The sequence below is a fragment of the Manduca sexta genome, chromosome 28, assembly GCF_014839805.1.
Source record: "Manduca sexta isolate Smith_Timp_Sample1 chromosome 28, JHU_Msex_v1.0, whole genome shotgun sequence".
Lineage (NCBI taxonomy): Eukaryota > Metazoa > Arthropoda > Insecta > Lepidoptera > Sphingidae > Manduca > Manduca sexta.
This window is the reverse complement of record NC_051142.1, coordinates 3,867,158-3,893,684: the sequence shown is the minus strand read 5'-3', so window position 1 is coordinate 3,893,684 and position 26,527 is coordinate 3,867,158. Positions and strand designations below refer to the sequence as shown.

At 34.2% G+C, this 26,527-nt stretch overlaps 2 protein-coding genes across 3 annotated transcripts; one reads left to right on the top strand and one right to left on the bottom strand.

Moving 5' to 3' along the window:
* Positions 1-1,425: 1,425 nt before the first annotated feature.
* LOC115447930 (leucine-rich repeat extensin-like protein 2) lies at positions 1,426-12,793 on the top strand. Its single transcript, XM_037444604.1, has 6 exons — positions 1,426-1,547; positions 5,936-6,060; positions 7,576-7,879; positions 9,149-9,621; positions 11,824-11,983; positions 12,597-12,793. The coding sequence occupies exons 1-6, from the start codon at positions 1,442-1,444 to the stop codon at positions 12,659-12,661; spliced, it is 1,233 nt and encodes a 410-aa protein (XP_037300501.1). The 5' UTR covers positions 1,426-1,441; the 3' UTR covers positions 12,662-12,793.
* Positions 12,794-12,990: 197 nt separating this feature from the next.
* LOC115447939 (protein obstructor-E) lies at positions 12,991-26,300 on the bottom strand. 2 transcript variants are annotated; one of them, XM_030175245.2, is made up of 5 exons: positions 26,170-26,300; positions 18,208-18,417; positions 17,322-17,510; positions 16,528-16,738; positions 12,991-13,673 (listed from the first exon to the last, which is right to left on the bottom strand). In XM_030175245.2, the coding sequence occupies exons 1-5, from the start codon at positions 26,213-26,215 to the stop codon at positions 13,619-13,621; spliced, it is 711 nt and encodes a 236-aa protein (XP_030031105.1). In that variant the 5' UTR covers positions 26,216-26,300; the 3' UTR covers positions 12,991-13,618. The 2 variants fall into 2 exon arrangements, with proteins under 2 accessions (XP_030031105.1, XP_030031104.1); XM_030175244.2 differs by lacking the exon at positions 12,991-13,673 and adding an exon at positions 14,421-15,139 and having other exon boundaries at positions 26,170-26,299.
* Positions 26,301-26,527: the final 227 nt, after the last annotated feature.

Sequence of the window (26,527 nt, the reverse complement as noted above, 5' to 3'; positions counted from 1 at the left end):
GTTTGTTTCTTAAAGTTTTATTCACAATATATAATTACAGATACGCGCAAAAAATAAATTAAAGCTGTTATATTTTATATAACTTTTTAAAACTCCATCATAACAATACAAACTGGCAAAATAAACACAGATTCACAAATCAAACAAACTGTCAAACCCAGTAGATGAAACATAGCCTTACATTTTTCAGCCAGCTACTCGACCAAGGAGGTCTAGTAATATGATCTTACCGCCAATAAATAGTTTGTTATTAGCAGTATGTAATAGACAGTGCAGATGTATGCGACACGCTTGATTAATGGACCGTAGAGACGAGCCCTGATCTCGCTACAATATATGGGTTATCCACCTGCGATACTGATATATTTATGTGTCGATGTAATGAAAATATGACGGCTGAAATAATGAGGAAGAAAACTAACTTGTGTGGAATTCTGCCCCACATTCTAGTAACCCTGATGTGATTCAAAATATTAAAATTCATCCCAACCGTTTGCTCATAAATTCAGTGATGACTGAGTGGTCACGTTTATGCCCAGTTTTATTTAGTTTAGTATTGTTAAATTAATAAATTATTTAAAAGAACTACACACCTCAATGATAGATTTGAAATTATTATTGCTGGTATAAAAATTTGCTGAACCACATTTAATTAAAACAAAACTATATATTCAATAATTTTAAAGTATAATACATTTAAGTAATAATTGATTACTTGAACTGAGAACTGTATTTATTATTAATTAATACTTAAACAAAACTAATGACTAAAAGTTAACGCTGCGTATTTGCTATTCGTTTAATCCGCTGTAATCCGCAGGCAGAGAATCATCTTCAATTTAAAATAACTCCATTTCCTTTTTTTTAACGTTCTATTATATTATATTAATCAAGTTTTGTCATTGTAATCTATTACTAAAAGTTTATGCAAATTAAAATTAATTAATAAACTTTTACAGACTAGCGTAAGTTTATATTAAGAGCATCTTTTATAACATTAGAGATGACTTTTGAACGATGCAACACTTCTTAACATTTACTATATTATAAAATTATTTTAATTTTCATATCCCGTAGTCGTGTACTGAAAAACAATAAAAAATCATACATGTACAAAAAACACTTATAACCCACAAAAGGGCAAGTACTATACTATTAAACATGCAATAAAAACATAGTTCAACCAATAGTGAAATGACAATAACTAACAAAAAACATAAAATCCCCAGTCACCAATAAAATATAACAACCAATTACAATAAAGTTGGAAATAAATGCCGATATTGTAGAACGAGCATGTCCTTTTAGGCTTTCCTTAACTGTCCAGACTAAAACTAGAACCCACGTACCTATAGTCGGGTACTTGTTTTCGACCGACGGTATATAAGCTAGGCAATGCTTTCAGCCCTGACATTGTCCCGGCCGACTCAATCCCTTGACAATGATTGCGTGTACTTTATTATTGATACTTGCAATCGGCGCGCAATGTGATACACATGTTTTGGAGAAATTGCCAGGGGAAGGCGCGCGACATAAGCGACTTTTGTGTGAGTATACTTATTTTTATTTTTTTTGAGCATTAAATTGGAATAAATATTCCATTAAGTTTGCATTTATAATTCATGCGATAGTGTTTTTAAATGAAAATGAAATAAAAAAAAATCACATTTTATTTATATACAAGGGAGGTACACAAATAATTGCCAGGGTACTCAAATTAGGCTGGGCTTGTGTCTTAAGAGAAAAATTTGTGTAATATAACATGACAATAAAGTTTTAATATTTCACTACTTGTCTATGACATAATTATTACTCTTAATATTATCGTGTTAAAATACTAATAACAAAAACAGAAATTGCAATAAATTATATTCTTAAATACAATTCTGAAATTTTCCAAATATAATTTGGAGACTTAGTTTTAATAAAGTTATAAGGGTTTTACTTACTACTTAATTAAAAATAATATACTCATATACATACTACTTTACAATAATTACTATAAATAGTTTTGAATTCATAATTAATTAAAGTGTAGTTTCAAAGCAATTTAAAAAAATCGTTTCATTATTCTCTATCTCACTGTTAGATCGCAAATCAACTTTTAAAATAACCTTTTGTAATTAAAATGTCTGGGTAAAATTTTCAATTAAAATTCCAACAATAATTTTGTTGCATGTTCTTAGTTTCCTTTTTACGTAGTATTAGCAATATTTCGCATTTAATAAACAGTTTAAAAATAAAGTCAAGATATTATTTTATTTCGATCTTACCATTTAGGGACAACGAAAACCACTTAATCATTTCTTATGTTTACGCGAACGTTAGACATTGAAATAAAACTATTTCACAAATTTTATGAAGGCTACAAAGTCTTCGAAATATTGAGAGAAAATAATAATATAAATAACCGCAATAAAATCCGTAAAAAAGTTTTATTTCAATGAAAACCACTCACTTTAATAAAATGCTCTTTAATCGATAAAATCATAATATAATTTTTTTATTATTGGAAATTAAATTATTATTATAAATTTAACTTCAAAATAACTGACATATTTTTTTCACGTTATTTTTATTATATTCCTTTCGGGCTTCATCCAAAACAAATTTGACATCAAAATAAATGGTATTTAATTTATTTTCATTACAATTTCTTGACATACTACAAATAATATTCGAAATTTAAAAACAAAATCAAAAATCCTTATTCAATACGTACAGCTAGAGAAGCTACTATTGGCCGCAAATCTACATATTTCAATTTAAAAATCTTCCACTGCGAATTTTAATCATACTTAATCACACACATATTCGCATAAAAGCGTCAGAATGAATTCAAGTAGCGCTCGAGATAAGTATTGTACGTAATAAGTGGTTGGAAGCGCCGCCTCAATGGCTTACATTAAATGCATGCGTCTCATATTACAGAAATTGCCAGGTGAGGTCGACGATCTCTAACAAACTAGTTCATACCCCTGATTTTCTTAGATTCAATGTTACGTTGTAATATTATATTATTAATAGTACAATATTTTACAAAATAATGGTAAGTGTATGTTTGTGGCTTAACAATGCAGCAAAAACTGGCTTTCAAACAACCATGCTTCCGTTTCAGATCATACTAGCAATTAAATCCGAAGATAAAGCATAATTTGGACTACTTACTTGATTAATATAATTATTACTTTGTTTATAGGAGCACGGCAAAATGACCCTAATGAACCAGATGATAAGGAGAGCGGGGTCCAAAAGAGTCGAGGGGTTTAGATCGCTCGTCAGTCGACACAATTATGCCGGCCTGTTGGAATTAATTGATCAATGCATTGATACGCCGTGCTTTGTACTTTAAGATAGGGGGAAATCGATAATAACGCAAAGCAATGGTTCGTGATTCGGAGATTTGCATAGTATAAATGCTATACATGTAGATTATCCAAATTACTATCAAAAAACAATTAGAATCTCTCATCATGAGATAAGATTAAATTAAAAAAAATATATACACTTACGCCTTTTAGCCCTGAAGGGGTAGGCAGAGGCGCAACTGGTGCACCCATTTTCCACCGTATATATTCCGTCTAATGATATGATAGGGAGCGAGCCTATCGCCATATCGGGCACAAAATCCAGCTGACCAAAAATACCCAATACCAAACTTTGATACTAATGCAAAAAAATCTTACACAAACAAACAAACAAAGCATTAAATTCTACTACATTTTTGTATGTGAATTCCATCAATCCACAAACAGACAAAGCTCATATATACGGATCTTATCTCAAAGGATTTATCTCCGCATTCAGTAACGGACGCTTACCTTTGTAACGTTAGTAATATGGGCATTCAACTGCCAAGTAAACTACCGTGACTGAAGGCATCAGATTATCGTACTAATGTGAAGAAAATATGTCGTTTTAAGTTGCAAATATCTGCGACTTGTGTGATTACACGGGCTGTTTATTGTGTTATTGTGAGATTTAAAAACAATAAGAATAGAGATCATTTTCGTTTGGAATCAACACTTAAGTTTTTATGTATTGGATCGAATAATTTCTGCAGAAGATACAAATGGTCCATAAACATAGTATAATAAAGGGGTGTATCGAAAATAATATTGTAATTCATCTTCCTTAATTCGAAGATTTTCCTGTCCAAAAAACTTATCTCTTACATTCATTTGCGGCAAAAAAAACTAGATACAGTCATATAAAAATGCAATTACGTATAACAAGGAACCCGACTTTAAGTGCCAGTACGTAGGACGATGCGTGGGTCATTAAATTTATTTTTAGACCCTTTAATGGCCGGTTGCATGTGACTCAGCAATGATAGTCATATAATTAGAGCTTACGGACGTTCATGTCAGTAATAAAATGATTCAAAATCAGTTTTTTTATTTGTAATGCCATATTTTGATTTTTCTACGTATCAAATAATTGTTCGACGAACTAGATGCTTACATTGGTTGCCTTCACTTTTAAAATTATCTTACTCTTACTAATATAAAAAATGCGTTTTTTTTTAATTCGTTTCAATGTTAGGAGTAAACGACAGAAAAAGCTGAACGAATTTGGATAAAATTTAGCACCAGGGTACAATATGCCCTAGATTAAGACATAGGCTACTTTTTCTCTCAGTAAAAAAGACTTTTCATCAACAACACGCGTCACGCATTTATCCCCGAAGGGGTATGCAGAGGCGCAACCAGGGCACCCACTTTTAGCCAAGTGTGTTCCGTCCCATGATGTGAAAGGGGGCGAGCCTATCGCCATATCGGACACCAATTCCAAACTCCAGGCTGATACTGAGCAGAAAATCCAAATATCACTTTGTTTCAAAAGGCTTATCACGCAGGCTAAACCTCTAATACACCTTATGAGAATATATATGTAACTTCTATAAATTAATATTGTGCCCTGGGATCGAATTGACACTTTCGTATTCTGTTTCACCACTAGTGTATAAACAAAAGCATCTATGTATACATCCACTATATTACATGTAGACGTTGGTTTATAGTTCCAGTTCGGTGAAATCTGTTTTGTAAGATGTTTTTCTCGTGACAAATATTTTTCCTTGTTGCGTAAATACGAATCGTAATAAAATTTAATACTTTCAAAAGATAATATAATATTTTTATTAATGTTGCATTTTTAACTGGCCAAGTCACAGTTTCTAAAATAGAAAGTGCTGAAAACAATATCTATTTCTAACTAGATGAGTTTTTTCAAACTGTTAAGTAAATTGAAAAGTTTCACAAATATCGCAGCAAACGTATTACTACTATCACACTAAAAATGCCATGAGATGATAATTTGCTTTCCTGCATTGTATAAAGAATGAGATGTTCTGATGACCAAACACCATTCTTTACTTTCTAATACTTCTTCTCGTTATTTTAAAGCCGCACGAATGTATGCTCTATACTAGCACAATAAATTAGACTAAGTCATTATTTGTTACATTCCTATACATATGCATATACTTTAATACTAATAAATTATTAAATGACAAAGATTCATATTTCTTCCAAAATCGTTTAGTTTTCATGGATGGCGGAGATCTCTTGAAATTAGATATCTACTTTCTCATTTATCTGCTTGCATGGGCGCCGCCAAGATTACAATTGCATGTGGAGGTACTACATAATAATATTTTTTTTTTCAATTAAACATCGTGTGATTATTTCCATATGCTAAACCATAATAAAATTTCTGTAATCGATAGTTCCCTTTGTCATTCGGTTATTTTTATTGTGATTTATTCCAGACAGCGGTGCACGTATGCAAGGAGTGCACATTTGCACCCCTGGCGCCCATGTCTGCTTGTGCTATAAATAAAATCTTGATCTAGTAATGTAATATATAATTTTGAATACATATAATTGACTAAGGTTATTGTTTATTTAAATATAACATATTTTTATTCTAGTTTACGACGAAGACGGCAACCTGGTGAAGACTTACAAGAATCCGTATCTTCAAGACTTAGCTCTTCATGTCGACAAATATCCATTCTACGGCAACTTCTTGAACCCGTTCTTTACATTTATTCGTGTAAGTACTATTTCCAAATTAATTCGTGACTAATAACTTTATTAGGCAATAGCTTTATTATATGAAATAACTGGTATGTATAGTTTATATAGTATATATTTAACTTCCGTATCATAAAGCTGCAGCTTAAAAGCATTCATGTGTTCCGGTTACAACGTTTTATTTTGGATATAAAAATAGCCGATGCCCGTTTGAAAAAGTTTTTCCGTAATAAAAATCCCGCTTTATACTTTCCTGGGATAAAATGGAACTTATACTTTAAGTAATACCTCTAGCAATACCTCCCCGAAAACTGCATTCAATTCCATGCAGTATTTTTGAGTGATGCGTGTATAAACATACAGACAAACTAAAATTCTAAAAACTGCTGTTTTGGTTCCTGGTGTTGTAAACATGTCCAATATACGTTCTTCATCAATATCTGTAATATACAAACATCGGTATTATATGTATAGATGTTCCAACTCTTTAAACATTTTATTTTATTTCCATGATAAGTAAATAACTTTCTTTAAAAACATATTATTACACTTAAAAGCGACATCCCTTGTATCCCGTGTCGTGTACATACACGACACGATGAGTACATACTTATCTTCCCACATATTAATATATTTTTGTCTTTTTATTGAGATGCTCTGATCTACTTGGTCCACCATCTCGAGTTGATTCATATAAATGGCTACAGAGTCAATACCTATTGTGTTTCTTATTACCAACTAATATTAATTAATATGTGCATTTTGTACTATTATAGACGTTTCTTTCCTTACTAAAAAAACTATGTATTATTTGGCATCAAGGAAGTGGATGTGCGACACTTTGTAAGCATTCTAAAAGTGCTTCTAACATATAAGTATATGCAAATTTAGTATCATAGATCATGACCGGAAATAGGTAACATTAGCATAATTACAATTCTAACCTCAATTGAGTTTGGCCTATCACCTCACCATCATACGCAATACAAGGTATCACAATGATTAAGTTGTTTATATAAATAGCCAATTCTTGATTCGGAATAAAAGAATAGTGAAGGAGCTACAGGTTCTTATTTCATAATAATATACCAGAGTTGTATAGCAGATTCGGTCACAGGTCGGCAATGGGTTGACTTATTTACTTGGACAACAAAATAGATTACAATGAATACGTTATACTATGAAGATACGTGCTTATAAGGTATTCTAGATTACAGACCTAAATGTTGGCACCTTTTTTATATTTTTAATTTATTTTCAATATAAGGACTAATATAAGAAAGACGATATGGGTGTTATGGGAGTTGCATTGAGCTTATATGCTGTGAATATATATGCGATTCTTTTTGTTAACTTCTGAAGGTTTGCCCGTGAATAAAGGTATATTTTTAAAAGAAGATAAACACGAAAAACTTTTCGAACTTAATTAGATACTTGACTTATATCTATTATCATACTGCTTCATATTATTTCAATGATAATTTGCATCATAGCGAAGATAAGTTAATAAAAATATGCCGCTGTAACTTTTCAGGCTTCCTACGGCGGAACTCTAGCTGCCTTCGCCATCCCGGTATCAAGCGAAGTGGTCGAACAAATCCAAAATGATCCAGTGTACCAACACAAACTCGTATTAGCTCCTAAGAAGGATCCAATCGTAGCACCAAACACTCTATGTGAAGGGAAGAGAGCTCAAGTTCCTGCAAAAAATTGTAACAATTTCTTGAACTGCTGGGACGGATGGGCGTTCGAGCAAGAATGTCCTGAAGGATTGTTGTTCTCGAGAGAAGGATATTGTGACTACGCTGATAATGTTGATTGCAGTAATAGAGAAATATGTAAGTATTTTCATAAAGTATTTTGTATTATATTAAGAGTGGAGTGGCGTTTTTTATTACGCATCATTGCAGAGTTGTAATTTGAATACTATAGAAGTAATATACAAGTAGTTTTATCATCTTAAAAATCCCTTAAACAGAGATAAAGCGTACTTGCTACTGTATCAAAATGAAATTTTTGTGCCAGTCTACACACATACACAAAATTATTTCGGTTCATGGCTTTATGACGGGATTCCTATCTATTTCTATATCACTTATATTAACCCGTGGATGCCCATATATTTTTATTTATTATCTACATATAACATATAGATAATAAAAAATATGCATGCTAGACCTAAACTGAAAGATAATATAATTATTTATTGGAGTTACTAATTATATTAATAACATTTTCTCCATTGCTAAAAAAATATGTTCCAACTTAAAACCTCTAAGAATTTGAAGGCAATGTCTAAAATTATGATAATAACACTGAAGTTAATTAAAGGATGCGAGCATACACAATGTAGTCGATGTAAAATGTTCGTCCGACAGGGTGATAAGTTGATTGCTTATTTTCGGATAACTAGTTTAGAATTATAGTTACTTAATAGTAACATCCGTACTGAGTACTAACATAAAAATGCAAAAACAAAGCACACATCACGCATTTATCCCCGAAGGGGTATGCAGAGGCACAACCAGGGCCTCCCTTTTGCCAATTGTGGTTCGCTTCATATTGTGATAGGGGGCGAGCCTATCGCCATATCGGGCACAAATTCCAGCCTCCGAGCTGATACTGAGCAGAAAAACCCAAATATCACTTTGCCCGACACGGGCTACGTAAAAAACGCGAGTATAAGAAATCAATATGGCTTCCAAGCCAATAGAAAATAAAAATGGCAGTTAAATAAAAATATTTCACAACAAACTAGTGACTAAGGCGAGGCCTAATTTATTTGTTTAGAAAACATCTGCATTACGGGTTCACAAGAATACATAACACGTTATGTTCACAAAACAAATTGTGCAAATTCGTGTCATCTTAGAACACATGTCGACATGTTGTTGGAAATGTCAAGTGAGTTATATAAATGATCGGCAGGCGAGTGCGTTACGTAACGGACCTGTCTGACCTTTGTGTCTTATACTGTGTGCATACAGCGGGTTGTCACTCTTGTTAGTCCTTTAAAGATGCCCCTTATAATTTAAGTTTGACAGATAAGGCCTAAAATAATAGAAACAGGAATACATAAAAAATAATAATAAATTTATCGATTTCAGTGCACAAACCTGAAGGACCAAAACCGCAACCGGTGCAGCCTGTGATACCACTACCTCCTGCGCAAGTTCCTCAGCCTCCCTCTCAACCTCAACTCCCAGCTCAACCCCACCCACCAATTCAATCCCCAGCTCAGCCGCAACCGCCATCGCTGCCCCATCCACCAGTTCAACCTCAACCGCCACCTCAACCAACTCCAATCCAACCGCAGCCTCCCCAACCATCTCCATGTCAGCACCCTCAACCACAACCACCACAACCCCAACCACCTCAACCCCAACCACCACAACCCCAACCACCACAACCCCAACCACCTCAACCGCAACCTCAACCCCCTCAACAAATTTATCCCCAACAGATGTGCAGCCAAGACTTCGAGTCGTTCATAAACAAATACAATTGCAACGAGTTCTTCGTCTGCGTGAACCGGCAGCCTGTCAAATTCCAATGCCCCGCTGACCTCGCATACAGTGAGGTAATCACTTCCGCATTCCACGCCGATTAATTATTTTCGAGTGTTTCAGAACCTTTCACTGAATTTTGAAGGTTGGTTGAGGTCCTTTCTTGAAAAATTCGCGCGCTCATAATCCTGTAGGTATTTTCATCAATTTTTAAATTTATTAGGAGTATTCCATACATTAAATCCAGGTAAGGTGAAAATAGAAAAGTTTTGTTAGTGGCAAAATATTTATCACAATATATTATAAAAAATATAATTAAAGTTAACATCATCAATTCATTTTAATTATTTGTAGAATTATATTTACCCAAAATGACTCACAAAATACAAACATAATATTCAAATGAAAATTAATAATTACGTAATACATTTGCTAATACGGACACATCTACTTATCATTTACTTGGCATTATAGTCATATTTGGCTTATACAATAACTTTTGTTTTATCGCCGTTGCCAAATATAGCATTGAATAAAATATGTAAAAATAGCGCTTCTGATTTATGAATTTTTTCTTTATTCAATTTTAAATGTCATTTTATAGTATTTCTGTCTACAATAATTATTAATCAGTGTTTCCTGATATTTGTTTTGACTAGGATTAATAAATATTCCTTTTTCTTTATTGTCTTTTCCAATCCCATAAAATCAGTTACTTCAGCACCATCAGGAACTGTAGTTTCAGTAACTCAACAATTACTTGTCAGCGTCTGTGCGTTTCAAAGAAAGTAGCTTATAATGCTTTATATATCGTATAGAGTTACAAACTAATATTTCAAACTCAGATGGAATCTGGCATCTAATGTTAGTAACTAAAGTACTTTAAAAAGGAAACCATAACACATTGTACTAGTATCTTAACTTATCATCGGTTTAGGTGCTCAACGTAAGTTCTTTCTTCTCTCATCTGCTCCAATAGAGGTAATATTTGGGTAAAAAGAGCTAGCTACTTGTAACTTGCTGACGATGTGAGGGCTCTTTGAAATCCCGTACTCCGCAGTTTGACTCCTAAACCTAAGATGGGATATACCTATTTTTTTTCCTTTTTTATGGCCTTCAATTCTGTTATTCTCTCAGTTTACTTTTCTTACACTAATGCCACATTGTGTCACTTATAGGGAATACATATCGTTTTCTTAAATGTTTTTTTTATAAGGCTGTCTAGTAAATTAAGAGATACAGGTGTGTTTCTTTACATTTCTATCAGCCAATTAGCAAAAATTCTAAAGTTTCCAAGAAATGTATTAATATGAAAATCTATCAAGCGTAGGAATATCTTATTAATAATTTTAATTACTTGCAGTACATATGTTCATTTCGATAAAACTTTATCATAAAATTAAATTATGTTATTTGATATTCGTTTGCTAGCATCAGATTTTAATTGCGTCGCGTCGATGCTTAAAGCAGCAAATAATTCAAGTGTCTATTTTCAGGTTTGATTGATGGCGACTATACGACATTTTAAATATTCAAATACTAATCGATACCTAGAGTATTTGTTCACTTATATTATTACCGTTTTTATTTTCTTAATTCTATTCAAATGTCATCTATCTATCTTCTATACTTATAATAAATCTGTAGAGAGGTCAATTTTGTACATGAAATATATTTCCAAAATAACTATCAGGGGGTGATAAGGGATCGATACTGATGCCAAAAATGCAATTAGTAAAATTTTTGTCTGTCTGTCTGTATGACCGTTATAGAAACAAAAAACTACTCGACGGATTTTAACGAAACTTGGTACAATTATTTTTCATACTCCTGAGCTGTTTATAGTATACTTTTCATCACGCTACAATTAATAAGAGCAGAGCAGTGAAGGGAAATGTTAGGAAAACGGGAGAAGTTACTCCATTTTTTAAACTTCCGTCGCGTGTGCAACCTTAATGGTTAAAGCTACACAGAAATCATGTATGACGGAAATGTTCTCCTTAAAATTATATAAAAAATATCCCACGACAGCATAGCATTTTTGAAGTCCGAAATCCACGCGGGCGAAGCTGCGGGCGGCAGCTAGTATGGAAATAAATTTGTGACGTATGTCCATTTAAAATTTTGCATTTACCATTAAATTAATTTCGGTATTTAATTGCTATTTTTCACTTTCCTAACCGCTTTCACTTATGAAACAACACCTTCATGTTCCTTTAATAGTAATTATTTTTGTTTGTTATACTAATTATGAAAACTGTGTTTTTAAATTCCAGTATTTGGGAGTATGTGACTACCCGGATCGTGTGGGCTGTGTTGCATCTACGCTTCCTCCGTCGATGCGAGGGTCTGCGTCATCTCCACCTCCTGCTGCAGCGATATCTACCAAGCCGGCTTTCATCAGTCCGGAACTTTTTGTTAATTATCAAAGCCATAGTAAGTATCTAAATTCATTGAATTTAATACACACACACACACATACACACCATCACGTATTTATCCCCGAAGGGGTATGCAGAGGTGCAACCAAGACACCAACTTTTCGCCGAGTGTGTTCCGTCCCAGGATATGATAAGGGGCGAGCCTATTCCCATACTGGGCATAAATGCCAGACTCCGGGCTGATACTGTAGAAAAATCCAAATACCACTTTGCCCGACCTGGGATTCGATCCCAAGACCTCAGAGCGCTGCCATACCGCGCATGCAGTACAACTACGCCACCGAGGCAGTCGAGCAGAATTTAATAATAATAATAATAAAATTAGCGCTGTATTATATACTGTACTGATGGGCACGGACCTCCTCTACTACTGAGAGGGATTACTATTACTATCATAGAATTCACCTCACCATTTTTTTTAAGTTGTAATTGGACACAATTGAAGGGTCTTTTCATCGATTCTTTTGTTGCTAAGCATTGTAAATCAATAATGGATAATATGCGATACTATATCATGTTTGTGATAGTTTTCAATTTTTAGTATGTAGCTTCAGTATTACATTTTAATTTATTAAAAGAAACTAATTCATAACATTTTTCCTTTTCAGTGTCGGGGTCGAAAATAGCAATGTCACGTCAAGACGCCATTCGTCAACTCCAAGGAATTAAATAAATTCGTCATTGCAAAATGTCGGTACTGTGTAATATGATTTAGTTTTGAACGCATCTTTCAATGGAACGTAGGAAATATCCATTGCTATAACAGAATGTATCTTTCAGCAATAAACTATGAGCCGACATCAAATTATTTATTTATTTTCATCACATCATTATTATCATCTTAATCTTTAATTAGGGCGTCTGTCAGCTTATTGTTAAGTTCGTTCAAAGTTGGACTTACGTACTTTGTATGTACTTGAATCACATACTATTAATATTATTTTTAAGATATTTACCTATTTTAAACATAAAGTATAAGAAGAGTAAATGAAATGAAAGGTAGTCGTATAAAATGTATTTATTTACATTAAATGTTTATCATTACTTAACTTAAAAAAATAAGTTTATGACTAAAACATGAATATCGACACAGCACCAACACTGCACGTGTTGGTGTCATGTCAAGGTAATCTCTGAAAGGATTTCGCGATGTACTTTTGGCAATAATTTCGATAGATAGCATAGATAGAAAAGTCCAATAAATGACTTGAGCGCCTCTTCAAACAGACGAACTCTGGCTGTTTCACACAAGGATAGATAGACAGAGCAGTGGAAAGGATATACTGGCACGATAAATTTAAATGCATTTCATAGAATAACTAATAGGTGACGAGTCTACATGACAGATACTGTTGTCTTAAAACTGATCACATGATTACATGACGTGACTGAATAGACAGTATGAGTACTTAACTATTTAAGTCATCACTCAAGACACTACGAACAGGCTCTCACCATTCTGCTCTTGTTTTGTTTTCCACCTCACGCCCTCATGTAAAACAGACATAACCCTACACATACACTTATAAATCTAATTATAATTCACTCCACGGCATCCGAAGAGGCTATACGTTTAAATCAAGTCGAAGGGGTTAAGTTTCAGTCTGTCCTTGGAGCCGCTCCTTGACATTCAGAATCCCAATTTCTTGAGCGCTTTGAGATCGACGTCGCCGTAGTAATCTTCGCTGTAACCATTACAATGTGTCAAGTACTCCTATTTATGTAACTGTGCTACGTAGATCATAATTCTAGCCTAATGAATTGCATTAAATTGGAGTTGATATCGTTGGCAAATGCAAGACAAGGATGTAAATAGATCTGGCTGGAATTATTAAAAAAATTAAATCTTGTCTATTTGAAATTAAAATGTGATTCTTTTGCAATAAAAGTTAATTTAAAATAGATTTTCTATATGGATTGCCTATTGCTCCTCCTCAGTTAGTAGAACTATAGAGTTTGTGCAAATTATGAGAAATATAATGTAGAACACATAACATGTATAATAAATAGTTCTATAGTGATGTAATAGACGGCTAACGCAATTTCAAAGAGACATAATTCTATCAGCACTAAACGTCTAGAGGCCATTAGACTATCTCCCACGATTTGGAGTTGAATTGCTATAAATTATCATCACTGGTATACCAACACTTACCTGGGTTAAAGAAAGAATAAGAATGAAATACAACATACCTGAAGATAATTACAGCACACCGGAAGTAGGTCAGTGTTGTGTCGTAAAATATTGTCGTGTGCAGATAACCAGTGAAGTACGAAAAAAGAGTTAAGTACTAAAAGATCTAAGAAAATATTAAGAGGTTGTTAGAAAGTGAATGCAATCAAAATAGGAAACAGAGTGGTCGTTAAAGTAGAAATTGTTAGGAAAACGGTGCACCAGTGCTACGTTACACACAGAATAAATACAACATTTGTTAATTTTTATAAGTTTTTGTTTATTTTATCACTAAAAATAAAACTTAAGTATTACAGTTTCTATCAAAACAACAACACTCAGTCGCAGTGAAATAATTCAGTACAAAAATATTTACAAAGTCATGGTTGTTAACATCGGATATTATGGATAATTGACGTCCTAAATGCAACTCCACTGTTCAAATAAAGCGATGCGGAACTGTACAGCTGACCTGGCAATGTCTTCATCGGACTCGATACTATATAGGACTTTATAAAACACTACGATACAATATAAAATAAATACATCTATCGCTGCACGATTTCTACTAATTCTCTAAACCTGCCTCATGAAACTGTCAATGTAAGTTAAAACGAGTAAAGTATTTGGCAACTAGAATGAATATGAAATTCAGTGTGTGGCTCACTCGACAATTACAAATTTGATTTTGAACCTGGGACAGTTCTCCGCGCACCACGAGCAACACTTGGCAATCAGTGCCAATAGAGCCGAAGCGTGGGATGCCATTGGTCGCGGTGCGCGTAGACTTTCGGTTTATAGTAAACTACGTGAGTATTAAAGGTTAAGGGTGGGAGTTAAAGTATTTAGTTCTCCTTTGGGGGGCGGGGTTTGAGCTGCTTGGGCTGGGTCTGGCGCGTCTGGCCGTCGGACTGGAGACCGGCCAACAGCTCGCTCTTGCGGATTGCCTTCAGATCCAAATCGCCGTAGTAGTCTTCGCTGAAAATGTACGCGAACCTTACTGCCTGCCACTTCTACTGTCAAGCCTTAACTATATCACTACTGAGTATCGCAGCCTCGCATAAATGGCTTGTTCAATTTCTAGCAACTTTTACTAAGTGTACTGGGTACATGAATTGTGTAATAAAATCTCGCTCACAGCCGGCGGAGTGAACCGCCTTGAAACAAGAATTATATCCGCTCGCTTTTCCAACAAGTGTTGTTTGTTTTTTAAGGATGTATCTCATGTTGTGTTCTGAGCTGTGGCAAAAACATTTCTAAGCAACAAGTTTGAATGACCTTCGTCTGATCTGTTGATTCGTGACCGGCGTTGGCGCATCGCGGTATCGATCTAACGTGATTGTTCGAGCCACGCCGACCATGAACCGGATATAAACATTTTGAAAGTTCCCTCATTGTTTCAATACGACACGTTACATCGTTTTAGCCAATTACTATTATCTACACTTGTAGCTAATTGCAAAATTAAATGAACAGTTACAATCATTATATCGAAGCTTTCGAAATCGACACACGGCACGGTTCATATGAATTGAAACGCACGGCTCACGGTCAGTTTGTAATTCTTAAGTGGTAGTGCAACAGTCGCCTTTTTTAAAATATTTCCTGTATAAATGAAAGGCATCGATAATTCAGCCTTTGTTGTATTATTGTTACACACGGTCGACAACTTGTTGTTCGAGACGGTATTATCATATGCACTCCGTTACGTAGCGGTTATTTTTGAACGCGGTCTTTTGTATTATTCTTTTTAAGTCATACTAAATTCTATATGCCCTAAATATATCGTATCACAAGGCTCCAGAACAGTTGCTATCAACTAATGAAGTAGGTAAGATTAACTACATCTACTGTCATAAAATGTAGAGAGCGAATTCATACTAAGTACTATGTATGTTGTGCAGAAGAAATGTTAGTCACAGGGGCGATATTGGTTGTGTGGGAGTGGTTATAGGGTCTATTAAGGATCTAGACGTATTATGATGCCAGGTTTAAAAGAACATAAATAGCCAAATCTTTAAAGCTTACAAAAGGTTTAAAATTAAGTTACATTATCCCTGACATCATACTACGAAGGTACTGTGATGTTAATAGTACCGTGTAAAATGCTGAACACCACAGAACTAGTGATATCCAACCAGTGAGTACAGAAAAGTTTATGGTTCTAAGTTGGTCAGTCGTGTTTGAACGTGACGGGATGTCCGGATTCGATCGAGCACCATTTCTTTGTAACAAACTTCCTATACGTGATACAAATTCTTACAAGTTCGACAGAACTATAAAAAAAATCTATTCAAAACGTGATGTCAATTCCCAATCGAATACAAACACCCTATTAATGTGAATTAATGAAGGAGTTAGCTTACCATCCGGGAACATCCTCGGGGTCCTCGCAGTTGCCAGTACCGTCAGAGTCTCCGATCTTGAAGACGGTACCGATGGGGCAACCGTACTCACGGGCAACGCCCTCAAGACAGATATAGTATTTACGGCAGTCTTCAGGGTGAGCGTGACGGCTGAATGAGCCAGCGTTGGACACTTCACCGGGAGCGGGGCAAGAGAAACCGTTCGCTACTTCTGGGAAACACCAAAAAAGGTTACGTGAGCCAAGGGTGCAGAAGACGAAACCGAAACTTAGATTAGTAAAGTGTGATGAGTCGGAGGAAATTCGCGTAAATGGATTGGTGCATTAAAGTTATGTGAATTCAGAAGACGCAGTGCTATTAGGTTAAGAACTAAAATCTAGACTCTTGGAATTTACCTATCTACTATTATATTGACATTTACAAAATAAGCCGTTTTCAAGGAACTTCGTAAACTAGATTGTTACCTTCGTTTATAGAACAGCTGTCTACAAATATAACTAAGCATAAGTGGTTCACACCAGAGCAATGCAAATTGCTTCAATTAATGTCAATAGAATGTTAACGGGAAATATTAACTATTCAACAACGTATCTAGAAGTCAGATATTACAGGGTGCGGAGACCATTATCATCAAATTGTTTTAACCTTGTAATACTAGCTTTAGCATACTTAACGTTACTTAAAGCGCATTCCAAAAATTGTCTATCATTGTCGTCTACTTTAATTAGTACTTCATCCATATCATTATTTGTGAAGATATCTATAATTTCATCTAATGCTACGTCGACACGTACCCTCGTTCTTGCACTCAGGAACTTGGTCAGCCCACATGCACACGCGGGATTCCCTGTCGTAGGCGAGTCCGGGACTGCACTGGTAGCGGGAAGCTTCACCGTTCCAGCAGTTCCAGAAGACGTCGCACTTGGTCTCATCAGGGAAGATACCGTATAGCCTGGCGCAGTGGGGAGTGGAGATTGGGGGCTCTGTGGAAGAATTAAAGATTATTAGAACCTTATTATTTTTAATAGGTTTTGATAGAATATTCACATTATGCTGTAGGAGAACTAGTTACAACTACAATACATTAACATAACAAGACTATATTTTGATACATGAGTTCAGGATAAAATTGTATTAGAAACAAAACGACCTTCAAGTTAAAATAAAAGTTGACCTATAAAAAACCTGAACAATAAAATCAATCTTCTTCTCCTAAGGTATGAAAAAGGATTGTCAAATGTGAATATTAATTAAGTGATTCTAGTTCAAGGTAAACATAATATTATCACCGCCTGGTTTTACTATGTGTACGTAAAACGTGACACGAGACAATCTTTATAAGAGCTTGCCGTGACCTTCTGTCACATCCTGGTTGTATTCCGAATAATTCTGTCATTATACCAATAATTATGTAAATTTTTTAGCCTTGACCATCAATTTACTGTTACTAGGTATACGTTGCCAAAGCTTATTAATTAATTTTCATTGTGTTCATATTTTTTTGTAAATTATCAAATATGTGCTAAAACTGAACAATGAAGGCATCTAATGTCTTAAAAGACCCGTTTATATCTCAAATTGTGAGATTAATAACTAATTTTAATATTGCATCGGTTCTTAAGGATTTTACATATTCGAAGTCTTGAGTTGTAACCTTATCATTAATATTAAATAGCTTACCAAGCTGTGTCCTTTCGCCGCACTCAACATTGTGGAGGTAGTCACAGTTTTCAGTCAAGTATTTGGAATCAGTGGCGTCGAAGGCAAGACCGTTGCCGCAAGTCTTAAGTTCCGCGACACCGTTGTCACACTTCCAGTATTTGTCGCATGAGATGTGGTGGGGATAGAAGCCGAAGTCGTCTGGGCATTTGAAGGATTCTTGGGCGACCGCTGCAAAGAGAAATAAGAATTAGTTTTCATCGAAGACTTATCTATAAACAGAATTGCCAAGCGACGGAAGCGAAGTGACGAGAATGATGAAACCCTAATAATTCGTGAAATCATTATCATAAATGTTTACGACTTGATCGTAAGGATCTTTCATAACTAAAAGCAGTAATTTCTTAATAGTTTTGCTAGTCGCCAAGTCATACATTCACCAAATTATGATGAATTTAAGCATATAATTAGGAGCTACTGTGAACATCACTAATAGTTTTGCAATACTGGTCTCCGACGTGGCTACAGTTTTATCAAGAAACTTAGTGAAACTGACAAATCCATCTTGAGTAATGGTTCACTTTTGTCACCTTTGATTTGTGATGCCTAATTATTTCAAACACGTGTATTTTGAGTCATTGTTTAAAATCATAAAAAACTGGGTTACGTGAAATAAACATGTTGCAGCTCATTGTTATTTGTTAGGCAAGTCAAACACTAGTAAATATTTCAAAACATGGTTAACGATGCTTCGTTGCATATTCATTTACTGTTCTTTAAAACAATACGCTAATTGATTTGAATTATTATGGTTAGGCTATTTTATCTGGCATTACTTAAAACCTACTGTGGCTAAACATATAATTTAGTATAAAATGTAGTCAATTGTGTCCTATTTACTATCCTCGTGAATTTGAATTTGTCTAACTACGTTTACAGTTAACCTTTAGCATCCATAATGCGTAATTTAATTGAACGACTCTTCGATAAATTAACTGGTAGGCACATATTGCCTCAACTCCAAGAAAGATTAACACCTTATTTGCTTACGTTTGGATGCACATTGCGTTTCCTTTGCTTATGTCACGTTATATCACAGCATATGCCACTGGTACCCGCTGACATTTGCCAAGTGGAAAGCATCCGAGAAATTTTGCAATAGACGCTTCACCGTTTTGTAAAAGATACATGTTTTCTGGTTTTGGACAGGTCAAATTGTTATATTCAATTTAATTTACATGGATGTTGCTAAACTGTATGTAAATACGCATCAGAATATAATTTTAGCGTAACATTTTGATTAATGCAGATCTTGTTCGGACTACTAATTTAAATTTATTACAATGTTATTCTTGCATGATGTACCGATCGTATTCGTCTTGCATTTTAAACATGTAGAAAATAATATATATTTTCCCATATCTGTGTTGAAATCTCTATCGATTTATATAAATTGAGTTCACCTACTTTCCGATCTGATTTTCACACGAACCACTTGATCATTGTATCAAATGTTCAAATGACGTAATGTTAACTAATAGAAGACTTATGCAACATGTAAAGTCAAGTGTAATGCTTTATTGGTGATTAGCTTCAGGCTTTCATATTCACTTCATTATTCAATCAGACACTAACGTTACAAAACGTTTGAACTCATGTCGAAAATACTGTTAATTACGTTGCATAATCTGTGCTCATCTTTATAACTTTAAGATGCAACTGTAATTCGTATTATGATTAACTAGGAAGCAGGATTATAATTATGCTCGTAATTGTAATTTTTATCGTTCTTAAATCGAAATGCATTTGTTTTTGCCAGATTGCGGAATCAGAATAATGTTTTTTAAACACGATTCTTTTAATATTATTGCTTTAATGATTATATTTGTGATTGTCACAGCCTTGATTGTGCAGCTTAAAACATGAAAACATCAGCATAAATGGTAACATTCTAGATAACCTTTCTTATTAAAATCAAATAGGTCTTCGAGGTGAGCCAGTCACCGCATTCCACTGCAGGGCGAAGTGTAACAAAATGTAACTATTACGCGCCACAGTGAAAATTTGGTTCAGCACCCATTCTAACATAAAGAGAAATTTTACAATTATTATCTTTTTTAATTGGTTATTTTTTATATTACGTACTTGCGCTATATTAATATGACTTAGTTAAATATTTATATACCAAAATCAACGTTTAAAAATGCGCATAGCATCCGTTTTCAAAAAGGACAATCAAAGCTCTGTTCAGGTTGTCTACCCTCAATGATCTCCGTACACTAACGCAAATTATCGCGACACGAGGCATGCAGGGCAGGCGAGGCGTGACATGGCGTAATACCGCCCGGGGCGACGCCAGCCCAGCGCACTCGCGTCCTACACTACTGACATAATTATCGGATTGTCTTGTCATACTTATAATTTCTTTCATAACCTACTCATGGGAATTTACGATAGATGGCGTTTATTGCGACATTACAATGCCTCCGTTTTTCATCAATTGATTACACAGTTGATATAATATTTACGATGTTACATAAATATTATTCAATACGAAGGTCTATGAGGCAATGTAGTGAAAGCCTGTTGACCTGACGAGATGATTGTGGGCGGCACTTTCGGTTTCGTCGGAGATGTGCCGCTTTTTGTGCGCGTGACCTTTATTATATATTCGCTTGACCGATATCAATTAAAATGTTGTCATTTAAAATGTCACGTTTTAATATTTATGTATGAATATTCTATTTATAAAAGTTATATAATTGATTGAGGTTCCAATAATTTACGAGTTTCTGAGTCAAAAGTTATAAAAACTAAACTTTTCTAAATCTGCCTGTGAGAAGATATGTGACGTTTGATGCGATATTAAACATGATGAAGGAATGCTCATGCTATGTCCTAATACTTTCGGGCCTGCAGTTCATAATCTACTATATCTAAATTAAATTATTTTAATATTTTACGCAACCATTTCATATGTTGTACACATAAAAATTTAATCACTTTTATAATCAATATATATTCAACAGACAAATTAATTTACTAGGTATCAATCTAAAGATATTGACTTATGATCGTCCGAATGATCTCAGACTAAATCTCATTCAACAGCAAAAAGTATACCTGTTTCTTAAATCACGCGTCAATTTTATCAGTTAAAAATGAGACGACTGACGTGAGACTGACGTAACGAATTAGATAACTTGAGACATGTCGGTGAAAGTCAGAACGATCTCGTTTTATGACCGTAATGAGCATTTAGGTACGATGAATCTTGCTTTGTATTATAAATAAATGAATAGGCTTTGTAAGCACGAAATGTTTAAATAATAATATAACATAAAATAATAGCATTAAAGCTTAAAAAGATAATGGAACGTCGTACAAATTAGTTAAATTTTGAGTGTCACTGCTCAAATACAAGCCCGTATTTGCTGAACGTTTATTATAAAAACTTTAGCTCAATAATAGGTACTACATCTTGTAGTAGGCAAAACTTCAAACAAAAACTAGTAAATCAATACATGTCAAGCAGTGATTGATGGCTTTACGATATGTCGAACGCATCGCGTGATGCAACAATGGCCAGTTGAAATTCACCATAGCCGAAGGCCAAATACTCGTGTAATCTTACGTGATCATTTTTAATTTCTCTTAATGGTTGACCATTTGTAAAAGTAATGGCCACATTAATGGTGTCATGGTGGAATTCTAAGCTTAACTTGGTAATGTTAAAAGGAAAATATTTGTCTGCAATTCAAAGCATAGTTTAATTTTAGAAAAAGACAATAACTCCACATGCAAATGTTAAGGAAATATAAATTGAAGATGTATATATGAAGCACAATATATCGTTTTGTTTTAGTCAATTATATCCCAAGATAAAACGAAAAAGTTTCCAATGCCCTTTCAAAAAAATCAACACACTTTATTATAAAGACCGCAAACTGAACAGAAAGTTATCCATTTATCATTAAGTAATTGAATACGTAATAAAAGGAAACGAGAGCCACGTAGAAGCCCGTTTTGCACACGATTACCTTGTCAAGGACAAAACAGATTTGCAAAAAACAATTTACATCTGTTTTAAATGATGTAAATAATTTCGCAAATGACTAAAACAAGTTTGATCTTGCAACGGATGTCGCAAAATTTTGCAACCGTATGGGACTTTATTTCGATACTCGTGCAATATAAATATCTCTATTTTCGAAACAAACCTTGTCTGTGGATCTTAAAAAACAACAACACAAAGCGTAGGGTCGACAAGGAGTTATTTATATCGTCGCCTCTCGAAGGACAGACAATCTCCGCAGGACGGCTGCGGCTTGCGCACGCTCAGTACAATCTTCATACAAGGTTGTGTCATAAGCGAATGATTTTATATGTAACGGATCATTATATCTAAGCATCTTAACTATTATTGACCGACTTCCAAAAACTGCTTACTTTGAGAATTCTAGGCAGATTTCCGCGATTCCTTTTTTATTCAGTAAAGTAGGTTCTTCAAATGGTCCCATTACTGTTTTTGATTTATTTGATTACGTACTTTTAGTATTATAATTTCATTTAGGAAGAGGAAAATTAGATTATGAATAGAACTAATGAAATCATAAAATCGGAAGACTTTCCGGTAGAGAAACTAAGTCGAAATCGTTATTTTGAAAGTTCACGGATACGTTTAGTATGTAACTAGTGGGAATAAACATGACCAGATTTACAATCTATTATTGAATTAGAGGTCTCGCCGTGGGATAACATTGCACACGTAATCCTTGTCAAGTTTCCGGCACATTGTTACCGTGAAACTTTAATACTTCCGGTAATAGAATCGAGTTAATCTGTGACGGAGTTCTTTGTATCGTTAATTGCAGTTATGTTTCTTATCACTCGATTGTTTAAATTATGAATCGATATTGAATTTCTAACAAGATATGACTATTCGATTCTAAAGGTCAGTCACTAAACATAATGTTATATTTATACATAATTCCTAATAAGTAATATTATTTAATTATTCGCTATTATAATTAATCATCATTTTAAATTACTAAAAGACAAAAACTAGCGTTGTATTTTTACACATTAATTACATTCGTTTTAAACTATTTTAATTCAATTACGATGCATTTTTGTGCAATTAAATTAGAGTACTAATGACTATCGTATTCACGCTAAATAAAGTACAAAAACAGCAGCAAAAACTATAAAAGTACCTATTATTGACGATTACAAACGACCACCATACATTTTTATGCAATATAACACGTTAATGTATTGCGTGAATGTAATGCGTTGGCCAATTTTAGATTAATGACTACGTTGAATTAGAGAGAGTAACCCAATTAAGCAATTATTTTTTACACTTTTGTTTTCTCTAGAATCTTCTTTGCTTAAGTAAAACGTGGTCGGATATGAAACTGTTCATAGCCCTGAAGACCAAAAATATAATCCATCAAATTCATTAAAATATAATTGATAATTTTTTATATATTTGTATAACAGAAATGTTCATTTAATTTGTAAATTATATAAAAAATACTATTTATGAACATATACGTAAAACTGCTATAATTGTTAATATAATTATTACCATTTATTTCTGTTGCCTTTTATTCCTCATTCTAAGGTTTAAAACAGTTAAATAACCATACACATATAATAAAATTAATATTCGCGATACAATCTAAGACGAAACAAATCAAATGTCTAATGTCTATAAACGTCCCGATTGCTCGATCTCCGCTGCGCCTACGCAGTGATGCGATCGACTTATTTTCACTGTTTTCATCTTTCTAGTGAAATTAGCCCGCGCGCCGCAATTCTAAATAATTGAATACCTTCACGCATGCTATAATAACTTATGAATAGTTAATCGCGCGGTTAAATACCGTTGAAATTACTTTTAGATGCTTATTACATTAACGAGCTTACAGTAATGCCACAAGTATTTAGTAAAAGTTAGTCTAGCTCTTCCTTATACTTGGTGAGTTTTTATTGTTTATTGATGAATTATTTTAGTTAAATTACTAAATCTGTATAACGCAATAAGATAAAAAAAATACCATAATAAGACTGCGTTAATTGAATGTTTCGGTTACTGAGCACGTCAAGTATAAAGACATGGAAAATAGACGACAAATATCAATTACATTACTCAAACACACAATAGAACATTTACGTAAAACACGTCATTATTACGGTTACGGTGTTATTCATTATGACATTATTCGCAGGTTTTTCAATGAAAACAGAAATATCGGCGCTTGCGCAACCGTGTGGGAACTGGGTACGTGGTAGAAATCCTAAACAATGAATTCCACAACCGTCTCATATCTAACGAGTGAAAAGAACATCCTTTATTTAATTCAGACTTATGGGCAAACTAAAAATACCGGTTGCCATGCATGCTAATAGTTTTTGAATACGAAATGGCCTTGAGTTTTGCATACCGTTACCTGCTTATTGAATGCTGATGTAACTTATAATAATAATTTGGATGTATTATGTGGGAAGACAATGGTTTAGGTCATTTAAATATTGATAACTTTTTGTATTGCAAGCATATGACCATCTACTAAATATTTCATGAATTTACACGATGATGACTTAATTACTTTACTTTTAGGTAATTTCGGAGTTAAATTATACAGATAATTGATGTAACTTTATATTATTCACGTTTCTTTTGAAATAATAATGCAATATTAATGAAAAGCGCACGAAGAAATATAGTCAAGTATGCCTTTAAAATTGCTACAAAGGTATGACAAACATTAAAACTATGTATCACACACGCATTCATAAAGGCATTATACTGTTAATATCTTAGTAATTAGATATTACATGTGTGGGTCATATAATTATAAGCCATTTAGCTCAAAGCTACGTGTGCCGATTACGAAAATCATGCAAATATGACACTTACGTATTGCACAATTGAGAATTTTAAATTGTTTTGATTACATTAGATTATGCAGTAAGGGCGTTATTATGTAATAATGAAGAAGCTACATGAACAGATGAGGAAATATTTAAAAATATATTTAATAATATTATTCGTTTTTATGTTGACCCTGACATATTAGAATGTCACTACATTTAAAAATGGTACATACATTTTTTTATGTAAAAATTATGTCATTAAAGTTCTTGAAATCGTTATTTTAAATCTGATTCTAGTTTATATTTAAAAATCCTATTACTTATGAGAAATCCCCTTTTAATAATAAAAATAATATAAAACTTTTATTTCTCAAGTAATGTTTCATGACATAAGATAAATTCCTCTCAACAGGAGAAAGTTCCAAGCAATACCGATGGCCGTTGTTTTCAATTTGCAAATAGCACATTATTTATACTTGGTGCAAGGAACTCGATATCATAATAATTATCGTGAGATGGCCGAGACTTTCTAGTTGCACTTGGAAAAATATTCTGCAAACAATCCGACAGGTCGACGACATTAGATGTTGCGAAAAACACAAATTATCGATACGATACTAATGAAGAGCAAATCATTTACCATCGCAAATAAACCTAACAATCGTAAATTGTAAAATTAAATATGATAAATGGACAATTAAAAATAGTGTTGATACGACAGCTCTTAATATTCAACGACTGTAACAATGATAATATTTTCTAGCATTTTGTCTGGTGTGGCAACTAATGTATTATATACCAACACTAGAAATGAATACCTAGATGTAAATATAATAAGCGACAAGAGACATTTTCGAGTACGCGTGCCGTAGAGCTAATTCATTGCCGTTACACCACATTGTCGACCGCAATCTCTTTATTCTGAGCACTAGTTGCGCCCAAGCATTGCAACTGGTAGTGTGGAAACTTCGATATCACACTGCTTTCGCGATACGAAGCCAATTATTTATCGATTCATGACAGCATGCCACACGTAGGCCGTTCTCTCGTCACAAGCGCCCGCCGCGGCGCTCCTTAAATATTTCAAATAGTACGTACCCACGCCGAAGGCGGCTGCTAGCACTAATAAACACCGTGTATTCATGTTTAAACTGTAAGTCCTTGCACGGGAGGAGTGGACACTGTTACGTTCAAGCACACACTGCGAGCGGGTGAATGGGCGGCTGAGGCTTTTATATCGGGTAGACGTACGCGCCGCTTCGGCGGTGAAAACCGTCGTCGCCGCCCGCGCACGCGTCGACAGCTTCCCGCGCGCGCCCGCGCTCACCCTCGCTCGCCCGGACCCGCCGCCGGTGGTGGATCACCCCGACAACCTATAAACAAACGCAATTGTCAACGGCATTAGCATCACTTGTACTATTCCACTACACTTCTAAACCCATAGAAAAAGTCTATT

Bases quoted from the DNA above. Each gene is read 5' to 3' on its own strand.
- LOC115447930 (XM_037444604.1), top strand. From the start codon at position 1,442: ATGATTGCGTGTACTTTATTATTGATACTTGCAATCGGCGCGCAATGT. The intron at 7,880-9,148 runs GTAAGTATTTTC...TATCGATTTCAG, and splicing joins TTGCAGTAATAGAGAAATAT to TGCACAAACCTGAAGGACCA. The intron at 9,622-11,823 runs GTAATCACTTCC...TTTAAATTCCAG, and splicing joins CTGACCTCGCATACAGTGAG to TATTTGGGAGTATGTGACTA.
- LOC115447939 (XM_030175244.2), bottom strand. From the start codon at position 26,215: ATGAATACACGGTGTTTATTAGTGCTAGCAGCCGCCTTCGGCGTGG. The intron at 18,418-26,169 runs GTACGTACTATT...TTCTCTTTGCAG, and splicing joins AGCAGCCGCCTTCGGCGTGG to CGGTCGCCCAAGAATCCTTC. The intron at 17,511-18,207 runs GTAAGCTATTTA...ATTCTTCCACAG, and splicing joins CGGCGAAAGGACACAGCTTG to AGCCCCCAATCTCCACTCCC.